At 48.1% G+C, this 12,105-nt stretch overlaps 3 protein-coding genes across 10 annotated transcripts in view; all 3 read left to right on the forward strand.

The window, feature by feature from the left end:
* The window catches only part of OVCH2 (ovochymase 2), a 200,445-nt gene that overhangs the window by 176,392 nt on the left and 11,948 nt on the right, over positions 1-12,105 (forward strand). For all 8 annotated transcript variants that reach the window (XM_079930577.1, XM_079930582.1, XM_079930583.1 and 5 more), the window contains one exon: positions 7,834-7,993. The gene's annotated coding sequence lies outside the window, so the exon portion shown is untranslated. The remainder of the gene's footprint in view (positions 1-7,833; positions 7,994-12,105) is intronic.
* Positions 2,052-6,463, forward strand: LOC307190170 (protein NYNRIN-like; the record flags this gene model as incomplete). Its single annotated transcript, XM_079929191.1, has 2 exons — positions 2,052-3,680; positions 3,994-6,463. 2 exons carry the CDS (start codon positions 2,052-2,054, stop codon positions 4,030-4,032), a joined length of 1,668 nt encoding a protein of 555 aa, XP_079785317.1. The 3' UTR covers positions 4,033-6,463.
* Positions 4,483-6,051, forward strand: LOC307190387 (syncytin-1-like; the record flags this gene model as incomplete). The annotated part of the gene is made up of 1 exon (XM_079929554.1): positions 4,483-6,051. One exon carries the CDS (start codon positions 4,483-4,485, stop codon positions 6,049-6,051), a length of 1,569 nt encoding a protein of 522 aa, XP_079785680.1.

The following is a 12,105-nucleotide window of genomic DNA, read 5'->3' on the forward strand; positions in this document are numbered from 1 at the left end:
TATTCACTACCGAAGAACGGGAGCGAATCCAGCTGGAGGCGAGAAAACTGGTTCCTGGAGATGATGGTCAACCCACCGCTAACCCTGACCTCATCAATGCAGCCTTTCCCTTAACTCGCCCCCCGCAGGATGATTGGGACTATAACACCGGAGAAGGTAGGGGACGACTGCTCATTTATCGCCAGACTCTAATGGCGGGTCTCCGGGCTGCCGCGCGCAAGCCCACTAATTTGGCCAAGGTATATTCAATCATGCAAGGTAAAACAGAAACTCCCTCCTCTTATTTAGAAAGATTAATGGAAGCCTTTAGGCAGTATACCCCTATGGATCCAGAGGCCCCCGAAAATCAGGCCGCCATTGTAATGTCCTTCGTTAACCAGGCAGCCCCTGATATTAAAAAGAAACTCCAGAAGTTAGAAGATCTGGAGGGCAAACAGATACAGGACTTACTCCGTATCGCCCAGCGCGTCTTTAATAACCGGGACGCCCCAGAGGATAAACAACTTAAAGCCACTGAGAAAATGACTAAAGTCTTGGCCGCCATTGTTCAGAAAGACCAAGAGGGCCCCCCAGCCACTCGACCTTCCAGGCGACCATTGGATAGAGATCAATGTGCCTATTGCAAGGAAAAGGGCCACTGGGCTCGGGAATGCCCCAAGAAAAGGCAGCCTCGCCCCAACCAGGGGCAATGGCAACCGAACGCCACCCCAGTCCTGTTTACACATGATACAAAGTAGGGGGGACGGGGTTCGGACCCCCTCCCCGAACCCAGGGTAACCCTACGAGTGGAGGGGAAACCAGTCCAATTCCTGGTGGATACAGGGGCACAGCATTCGGTCTTGGTTAAGCCCCACGGGAAAATTTCTAACAAATCCTCCTGGGTCCAGGGAGCTACGGGAGTTAAACGTTACCTTTGGACCACTCAGAGAACTGTGGACTTGGGCACGGGAAGGGTAACCCATACCTTTCTGGTCATTCCCGATAGCCCTTGCCCCTTACTGGGGAGAGACTTACTCACTAAAATGGGAGCACAAATTCATTTTCGGCCAGAGGGGCCAATCGTAACAGACCCTCACGACCAACCCATATCTGTGCTCACCCTGAACTTGGAAGATGAGTACCGACTTCACCAGGAACCACCCTCCCAAAATCAAGATATAGAGTTATGGCTTCAGCAGTTCCCCGAAGCATGGGCAGAAACGGGGGATGGGACTAGCCAAACACCGCCCAGCCCTATTCATAGAGATCAAACCGGGGGCAGATCCTGCACGTGTCCGACAGTATCCCATGCCCCTAGAGGCCAAGACTGGTATCACTCCTCATATTCGCCGGCTTCTTGACCTGGGGATACTGCGTCCCTGCCAGTCGGCCTGGAATACACCCCTGCTGCCAGTCCGCAAACCTAACAGTAAAGACTACCGCCCAGTGCAGGACCTGAGGGAAGTTAACAGACGGGTCATAGACATCCATCCTACTGTGCCCAATCCATATACTCTTTTGAGCGCCCTTTGTCCAGAAAAAAACAATGGTATACTGTGCTGGACCTCAAAGATGCCTTTTTTAGTTTACCCTTGGCGCCCAAAAGTCAAGAACTCTTTGCCTTCGAATGGTCAGATCCCGAGAGAGGTATAAACGGACAACTCACCTGGACCAGACTTCCCCAAGGATTCAAAAACTCGCCTACCTTGTTTGATGAGGCCCTACACGAGGATCTCAGTGAGTACCGGAGACAAAACCCCAATGTAACCCTTCTGCAGTATGTTGATGATCTCTTAATAGCTGCTGAGACCGCTGAAGCCTGCCTGCAGGGAACCAGAAACCTCCTACGGACTCTCGGCACCCTGGGATACCGAGCCTCTGCCAAGAAAGCACAGATCTGCAGGCCTGAGGTAACTTACCTGGGATACCTATTGAAAGGGGGGCAACGATGGCTCACAGATGCACGGAAGGAAACCGTCCTCCGCATCCCCAGACCCACCACGCCTCGACAGGTGAGGGAATTTTTGGGGTCGGCTGGGTTCTGCCGTTTATGGATACCTAAATTTGCTGAAATGGCCAAACCGCTATACCTAGCCACCAAAGAGCAGACGCCCTTTGAATGGACAGAAGAGGCTGAGCAGTCATTTCAGCAGATCAAAACTGCCTTGCTGTCCGCACCCGCCCTGGGTCTCCCTGATGTCTCCAAGCCCTTCCACCTCTTTGTAGATGAAAGCAAAGGCATAGCTAAGGCCGTGTTGACCCAGCCCCTCGGTCCTTGGGCCCGGCCTGTTGCTTACCTATCAAAAAAATTGGACCCAGTGGCTGCCGGCTGGCCTCCTTGCCTCCGGATGATCGCCGCCACGGCCCTAATGGTAAAGGATGCTGACAAACTAACTATGGGGCAGGAGTTACATGTCACCACCCCCCACGCCATCGACGGGGTTCTCAAACAGCCTCCCGACCGATGGATGAGCAATGCTCGATTGGTCCACTACCAGGGTCTACTGTTAAATCCCCTCAGAATCAGCTACACTCCGCCGCGGGCATTAAACCCTGCCTCCCTATTACCTGACCCAGATTTGGACTCCCCACTCCATGACTGTGCAGAGGTACTGGCCCAGATCCATGGGGTTCGGGAAGACCTACGTGACCAGCCCCTACCGGATGCACAAGTCACATGGTTCACTGACGGCAGCAGCTTTGTCCAGCAAGGTCAGAGGTATGCGGGGGCAGCAGTAACATCAGAAACTGAGGTGATATGGGCAGAGACTCTCCCCCCAGGGACCTCAGCCCAAAAAGCTGAATTAATTGCCCTGACCCAAGCTCTCAAGATGAGCAAAGGCCAAAAAGCTACCATATACACAGACAGCCGGTATGCTTTCGCTACCGCACATATACATGGGGCAATATACCGAGAGCGGGGACTACTCACAGCAGAGGGCAAAGACATCAAGAACAAAGAGGAAATCCTGGCCTTGCTAGCGGCCATATGGGAACCCAAAAAGCTAGCCATTGTACACTGCCCGGGGCATCAAAAACCCACGAATCCAGTCACCCGAGGCAACAATTTGGCAGACCAGACGGCTCGAAAGGCGGCACACACTCCAATACCATTACTTCCCCTGCAACTGCCGGATCCAGGCCCCCGGGAACTACCGCCCCAACCCGACTACTCGGAGGATGACATCAGATGGATGAGCAAGCTTCCTCTAACCCAGGTTAGAGACGGATGGTGGCGGGACGCTAAAAACAATATCCTCCTTCCTGAGAGACTAGGAACCCTGGTCCTTGAACGGATCCACCGTAGCACCCACTTGGGCGCCCGACGGCTACAGGATCTCATCAGGCAGACTGGACTTAAAATTAAAAATGTCTCCGAGAAGACTGAACGACTGGTTGCTGACTGTGCAGTCTGCCAACTCCATAATGCCAGCACCCACCCGCCAACCACTGGCATCCGGGAGAGAGGAAACCAGCCTGGAGCCTACTGGGAAGTGGACTTCACGGAGGTAAAGCCTGGCAAATATGGGTATAAATATTTACTGGTGTTTATAGATACCTTTTCAGGTTGGACTGAGGCATTCCCAACCAAGAATGAGACTGCACGAATAGTAGCTAAGAAGCTACTAGAAGAGATCCTGCCCAGGTATGGCTTTCCAGTTATGATAGGGTCCGACAACGGGCCAGCCTTCGTTTCTAAGGTAAGTCAGGATCTGGCTTCCATACTTGGGGCTAATTGGAAATTACATTGTGCATACCGCCCCCAGAGTTCAGGACAGGTAGAAAGGATGAATAGAACTCTAAAAGAGACCTTGACTAAATTGACCATGGAGACTGGCGCTAACTGGGTAGTCCTACTCCCCTACGCTCTGTTTAGGGTGCGAAATTCCCCCTATAAGCTAGGATTTACTCCCTATGAAATAATGCATGGTAGGCCTCCTCCTATCATCCCTAATCTAAAGACTAACCTTATCCAATTGGACCCAGAAAATAATCTCCTGTCTTCCCTCCAAGCCTTACAGCGGATACACGAGACAATCTGGCCCAAACTAAAAGAGCTATATGCAACAGGACCCCCACCTACTCCACACCAGCTCCGGCCAGGTGACTGGGTCCTTGTCAAACGCCATCGACAAGAGACCCTAGAACCCAGGTGGAAAGGACCTTACCAGATCATCCTGACAACGCCGACAGCCATTAAGGTGGACAGCATAGCTGCCTGGATCCATCACACGCACGTCAAGCCGGTGGACCCATTTTCTGACCTCATCAAGTCCACTAAAGCTGACGTCACCTGGACTGTTGACCGGAGTAAGAACAATCCCCTCAAACTGACTTTGCGCCGTACCCTCCCCCATGATGACCAAGGTACTGCTGATAGCCCTAATGATAGTCCTAACCCTCAACCCTCGGGCCACGAGGGGAGGATTCGGCCCTCCCCCCAATAAGAATACTTTAATACAACTACTATATGGTGCACCGTGCGAGTGCAGGGGAGGTACTATGGAGACTCCTGTTGTTCCCCGAGGGTATACTCATATGCAGGACTGCGGGGGCATAACTGCGTATCTTGTTCAGGAATATAGGGTTACCGGGGCCTCTCAAAACTGGCAATGCTACCATAAGCCTAAGCCACTTCCCCCTCGAGCTACTTGCCCCTGTTCTACCTTCCAGGAATCAATGCATAGCATGTGCTATTCCTCTTACCAGCAATGTATAGGGGCCAATAACAAGACTTATTTCACAGCCATACTACAGAATAATAAAAGCCCCACCATTAGTGATGATAATAAATACCTTCAGGCTGGATGCACTGGCACCCCCGGGACCCCGGTATGCTGGAATACCAGGGCCCCCACACATATGTCAGACGGTGGGGGGCCCCAGGACGCAGTGCGCCAGATAGAAACCCGAAGACAAATAGAAGAGGCCTATCGGCATCTGTACCCACAGCTCAGCTACCACCCCCTAATTCTCCCTAAGGTCGATCCCTCTGAATTGGACTCCCAGACCATGTCCATACTAGAAGCTACTTTTGCGCTTTTGAATACCACCAACCCCAACTTAGCACAGGATTGCTGGCTCTGCCTTCCTCAAGGACCGCCCCGCCCTATAGCCATCCCCACCTTCGCCAATTTAAATATCAGCGAACGATGTAACCCTACTTCACTCCCCGAGCCGTTCCCCATACAATTTTCAAAATTTTCAACCACCTTTAATACCTCATGCTTTGTCAAGAACGATTCCCTCTCTAACGCCAGTATTGACTTGGGAATCCTTTCATCCACTGGATGTAGTCAATATATCCCCGTGAACTCCTCCCTCTGTAGTCCTAATACCACTGTCTTTGTCTGTGGAAGTAACCTAGCATACACCTATTTACCCCCGAATTGGACAGGGGTCTGCACCCTGGCCACCCTTCTCCCCAATGTAGACCTGATCTCGGGAGACACCCCGTTGCCCATTCCCAGCTTTGACCTCTGGGCAGGCAGAACCAAACGAGCCATTACAGTCCTACCCCTCCTGGTAGGATTAGGAATTACAGGAGCTGTGGCCACAGGGAGTACAGGTCTTGGGGTCTCCCTTCACTCCTATAGTCAGCTGTCTAGGCAATTAATAGAAGATGTAGAAACTCTCTCTGGGACCATTCAGGACTTACAGGACCAATTAGATTCGCTGGCCGAGGTGGTCCTACAGAATAGGAGGGGCTTAGACTTACTGACAGCTGAACAGGGTGGGATATGCCTCGCCCTAAAAGAAAAATGTTGTTTCTATGCAAATAAATCAGGCATTGTAAGAAATAAGATCCACCAGCTCCAGGAAGACCTAGCTCGCCGCCGGCAAGAATTAGCGGATAATCCCCTTTGGTCAGGATTTCATGGGATGCTCCCCTTCCTCCTCCCCATCCTGGGCCCTCTACTATGCCTCCTTCTCCTCCTCACTATAGGCCCCTGTATACTCAGTAAAGTCATGAATTTTGTTCGCGAAAGAATAAATACAGTCCAGCTAATGATATTAAGAACACAATATCAGCCCTGCGAGGCCTCAGAAATTGAAGAAACGGAGCCTTGAGGACCCAAGATTGGCTCCTCTGGTTCATGAGAAAGGGGGGAATGAGGGGGCTATGTTCTAGTTTGGTGAGAATAGGACTGAGTTGACGCCCTGCATTCAATTTGTGCTTTTCCTGGAATTTCTTTTCTGTTCTTTCCGGAGGGGGAGGGCCGAAAAAAGGACCATTCCAGGGCGCGGCGCTGGGCTTGCCACATTTGGGAGCGCCGCCTGAAGTTGGGCGCACAGCCTCCCGACGCCCTGCCGTTGGGCTGGTGGAGGCCGCAGCACTGCTAGGGTTGTATCAGTCCTCCTGTTTGCACTATTTCTTTTTGCGACCATGGCCCCGCCTTAAGTATTTCTAATTAAGAAACAAAACCTCAGGAGACCGAAACTTAACCAGCCGCTCTCGCTTCTATAATTACGCCTGCTGACCCCCCCCCCCCCCCCCGCAACCGTCCAACCAATCAGACGGCGACTAGTGTCTCTGTTTAAAAGTCAACCAATCGGCGACTAGCGTCTTTGTTTAAAAGTCAACCAATCGGCGACTAGTGTCTCTGTTTAAAAGTCAACCAATCAGACGGCGACTAGTGTCTCTGTTTAAAAGTCAACCAATCGGCGACTAGCGTCTCTGTTTAAAAGTCAACCAATCGGCGACTAGCGTCTTTGTTTAAAAGTCAACCAATCGGCGACTAGTGTCTCTGTTTAAAAGTCAACCAATCGGCGACTAGTGTCTTTGTTTAAAAGTCAACCAATCGGCGACTATATTTGTACCGGTCTATAAAAGAGCTGTACTAATCTCCGCCAGGGCCTCTTAGCGTCACGGGCAAGGAGTGCGCGGAGGTCCAGGTTCGAACACCCTTGCCGTTTGGCTTTGACTCTCGACTCTGGTGGTCTTGTGGAGGGGCCTCGCGACCTTGGGCATTTCAATAGCAGCGTTATTCATAATAGCTAAAACATGAAAGCAGCCCAAGTGTCCATTGATGGATGAATGGTTAGGTAAAATGTCGTATATGCATACAATGGAATATTATTCATCCTTTAAAAGGAAGGAAACTCTAGCATATGCTACAACATAGATGAAACTGTGGGACATTATACTAAGTGAAATAAGCCAGTCAAAAAAGACAAAACTGTTTGACTCTACTTATAATAGATATTTAGAATAGTCAAAATCATAAAGACAGAAAGTAGAAAGGTGCTTGCTGGGGCTGGGGAGAGGAAGGAATGGGGAGTTAGAGTTTCAGTTCTGCAAGATGAAAAAAGTTATGGAGACGGATGGTGGTGATGGTTGCACGATAATAAAAATGTATTTGACAGCACTGAACTGTACGCTTGGAATGGCTAAGATGGTAAGTTTTATGTTATGTGTATTTTACTACATTTTTTCTAGTTGGAAGAAAAAAGAATGGAAGACACCACGATGTTCTCAGAATAGCCCCCTTAAGATGATTAAGTTTTCTTCATCTCCTCAGACTCTTTATACCTGGATCATTCTTCCCCCGATATAAATTCTTCCTCGGGAGTCTCTTCAGCCCTAAGCAAATAGACTTCTGCTAATTCCATCCCACCCGTTCAAACATCCCTGGAAAAGTCTGAAGCTCAGACTCAAGCTGAAACCCGCTCATACATAAGGACGTTAACTATGTCTTATAGTTAGTCCATACACCATAATTGTTGGGGTTAATTTCTATGTTACACTTAAGATTCTGGGCACAGGATCAAAAAGTAAGAAGCAAGAAATGAGGTCCTCATGCCTGTTGAAGCTTGATTTAAGAGCCAATGAAAAAACTGTTTCTGTTTCAGGGAGGGGGTCTGGCTCCTCAAGCAGAGTCCTGGAGGTGCCCTAAGAGTCCAGGTCCTCAGCCCTGTCGGCCCAGAAACTCAACCGTGTCAAGGTGCTCGCTGTGACGAGGCTCACAGGAAATGAGTCCCAGACTCAACGGGAGGATATATAAACACAGAGGTGGGTGTATTAATGTGGGACTGGGGCAATTCACTTCTAGTGAATGTAATATGTGATATGGGATATGTACATCCACCCCTCCCAACTTCTGCTGCCAAACTTTTCTGATGGCCAACAAAGGTCAGGCATCATCCTCAGGGGCATCTCATCCAGGTGGGGGAGAGACCTACCAAAGCATTCTCCCATCACCGTTCCAGTAAGCAGAATGCTCATGACGCTGGGCAGGGTAGCAAACACCTGCTCTCTGATTTCCCTTCTTTCAGGCTCCATGAATACCCATCTCATGTTAACACTGTCTGTCTTCAGGATAGACTATAATAAGGGCTCAGACCATAGTTTTCTTAACCACAGGCAAGACACTGGTGCTATGCACAGTGCAGTACACCCTAAACAATGTGATCAGATTCAGGTGTTCCCTATTATCCTCAATCATCTATTTATAAAGAATGTCCTGGCTTGTAATGAGGCTAGCCCAGTGCCTGCACGTAGTAGACATTCAAGGATGGTCAATAAATCTCCACCTATTACAGAAAGCTAGTCTCACTCATTATGCTTCCATTCTAGGCCATCCTCAAGAGCTCTAGGGCCACATGAGTTTGCCCCTATATACAGTCAACACACATAGTAGGCATTCTAGTTTTCTCAGAATAATAGTCATTTGGAACAATATACATTAACAAAAGTGGAATAGGGAAAATTTAAACTATTGATATATGACTGTATTAATCTGAGGTGTTTGCATCCTGAAACCCATTCCAACAAGATTGTGCTTTCAAATTGCTTTGAGTGAAATCAAATTGACTTGGAACAAGATTGTGAACATGATAATGTAGTTGAAATGATAAGTATGGTCAAAAATGAGTATTTCCAGCCGTTGCTATTTATCGATAACTTTAATACACTCTGGAGCATTTTATTTATTTATTTGGTTGTGCCAGGTCTTAGTTGCGGCAGGCGGGCTCCTTAGTTGTGGCATTAGAATTCTGAGTTGCGGCATGCATGTGGGATCTTGTTCCCTGACCAGGGATAGAACCCGGCCGGGCCCCCTGCATTGGGAGCGTGGAGTCTTAACCACTGCACCACCAGGGAAGTCCCTCTGGAGCATTTTATATTTCTTTTTGCATCTTGAAAAAGTTTTGGTCTATTTTTCCTAATTTAAGTGGTGGGAGAGGCTGACTTGCTTTTATGCCACTAATTTCTGTCCAATTCAGAATATAAATATCCAGAATAAGAACTCTAAAATGATGTATTCCAAGGGCTTAGTAGGATTTTCTTTGGGTTGATGGGGTATGAGTGTTCTTTAGGTTCTTCTTAGGCTTATCTCTTCATTTAATCAACAGGCATTTGTAAGGGGCTCTATCTGCACCAGGTATCTAGGCACAAGGGATACTTCAGTGAGCAAAATGGACAAAAATCTAATGGGGGGGCTTCCCTGGTGGCGCAGTGGTTGAGAGTCCGCCTGCTGATGCAGGGGACGCGGGTTCGTGCCCCGGTCCGGGAAGATCCCACATGCCGCGGAGCGGCTGGGCCCGTGAGCCATGGCTGCTGAGCCTGCGCATCCGGAGCCTGTGCTCCACAACAGGAGAGGCCACAACAGTGAGAGGCCCGCGTACCGCAAAAAAAAAAAAAAAAAGTCTAATGGAGATGGGGAGGCAGATAATAAGCAAAGAAGTAAAAAATATAGCAGTTGAGAATAAGTGATATCGAGTAAAATAAATCAGGGATGAGGGATAGTGAATGCTAAATAGAAGGATATTTACAATTAGAAAAAATCTATTGTCAGGGAAGAACTGATGAAGAGACATCTGAGGAAAGACCTGAAGGTGGTAAGGGTGAAGGCTAGGCAGATATGTGCGGATTAGAGCATTCTAGGCAGAGAACGGCAAGTGCTAAAAACCTGAGGTGGGAGCATGTCTGAGATGTATAAAATCCCACTGGAAGGTCAGTATGCTAGGAGAGGCATAACCACAGGGAGATCAGAGAAGTTAGGTGGGAAAGGCAGCTTCTGTGGGACCTTATGGGCTAGTGTAAAGACATTGGCTCTTACTCCAAGTAGAATGAGAGGACATCAAGTGGAGTAGGAGTTAAGCCCATTTTAACAAGTTCACTCTTGCTTCTATGTTGAAACTAGACTGTTGGGAGAGGGCACGGGACAAAGCAAGGTCAGTCGGGAGGCTACTGCAATAATCAGGGCAAGAAACTGACATCTGCATGGTAGCAGTGGACCTGGTGAGAAGTAGAATCTGGATATACATTAAAGTAAATGCCAACAGGATTTCCAGAGAGACTGAATGTGAGGTATGAAAAGGAGAAGTAAAAAATTATCCCAGTGGTTTTGGCCTGAGCAACTGGAAGTATGATGTCGCCATTTCCTGAAATGAAAAATTCTGAACAATGTACATTAACCAATGTGGCATAGGAAGGATTTGAACTATTTATATATGACTCTATTGATCTCGGGTGTTCTCCTCCTGAGATGACTTCTTTAGATGACTATAAGGTACAAGAATTCTGGGAGAAGATTGGGAGTTTGTATTTGATCACGTGAAGTTTGAATTGCCTATGGTCATTCAAGAGGAGGTGCCAAGTAGACAGATGGATATACGAACATGGAGTTCAGGGGGAAGATCCAGCCTACATATGTAAACCATCAGCATATTGTTGTTATTTAAACTCATGACATAGGACAAGATCACCAAGGAAACTGAGATTTGAGTTCTGCAGCACTTCAGCGTTTACGGGGTTGGGGGAAAATGAGAAGAAATTGACAGAGAACTGACCATTACATTTAGCAATGTGGGTTTATTGAAATCTCAACAAGGGCAGTTTTAAAGGAGTGGTGAGAGTGAAAACTTTTTCAGCAGTAAACTCAAGAGAGAATTTGATGGGCAGAATTGAAGATGGCAAGTATAAGTAACTCTTTCAAGAAATTTTGTTGTAACTGAGAACACGGAAATGGAGTAGCACCTAAATGTGGATATGGAAGTCAAGAGAAGGTTTTATGACTTTTTTAATATGAGAAAAATTACAGAACACATGTACTCTGCCAGGAATTATCAAGTAGAGAGAAGGAACTGATAATGAGAGGAAAAGATGGAAGAATTGCTGGGGCAATGTTCCTTAACAGATAAGAGGGGAAGAGAACTTAGAGGGGAACACAGCAGGTGATACACAGTAACAGGAGGAAAGGCAGAGAAAAGAGGAGCCTTTCTACATTTCTATACTTTCTGAGTTCTCTCCCACCATGGAAGAAAGTTATACTTGCTCTTAAACTGCAGGCTGCGAAAGACTGAAGTCTCAACACAAATGACCCAATCAGAGTCCTTTCTCCAAGAGTATCATTTGACATCTCTGGGCCTCAGCTTTGGCACCTGAAAAATGGAAGCCTTCTCTAAATTTGAAGTCAGGAATTCAGTTTAAGTTTGTGTGGCATCATGAAGAAAATGTTTTTGAATTTTATTTATTTATTTATTTTTGGCTGTGTTGGGTCTTCGTTTCTGTGCGAGGGCTTTCTCTAGTTGCGGCGAGCGGGGGCCACACTTCATCGCGGTGCGCGGGCCTCTCACTGTCGCGGCCTCTCTTGTTGCGGAGCACAGGATCCAGACGCTCAGGCTCTGTAGTTGTGGCTCACGGGCCTACTTGCTCCGCGGCATGTGGGATCTTCCCAGACCAGGGCTCGAACCCGTGTCCCCTGCATTGGCAGGCAGATTCTCAACCACTGCGCCACCAGGGAAGCCCGAGGAAAATGTTTTTATGCATTGACTGTATCACAGGTTGCCGTGGTGTAGGGGAAAGACCTACATTCAGAAATGTGGGCTTGTGTCCTAGCTTTGTGACCTTGGACAAGGCATGGAATCCCTCGGAGGTTCTTTCTCCAAACTAAAGTGGTTGTAAAAGGATCACAGCAATTTCAGAGGGATATCTCCCACTATGGGAAATGCTTTGCAAACCCTACAGTTCCATGAAAAAGAATGTTTTATAATGATGCTCAGAATGGCGGCTTTAGCCCAGTTTGTTCCATCTTCACTCGTTATTGCTTTAAAAAACAAACAACAGGAATTGCCCCCACAAACACTGGCTGTGTTCAACTAGGAGGCAGGCATGTTTTCTTT

This window comes from Stenella coeruleoalba (genome assembly GCF_951394435.1).
Source record: "Stenella coeruleoalba genome assembly, chromosome: 8".
In the NCBI taxonomy this organism is placed as follows: Eukaryota; Metazoa; Chordata; class Mammalia; order Artiodactyla; family Delphinidae; genus Stenella; species Stenella coeruleoalba.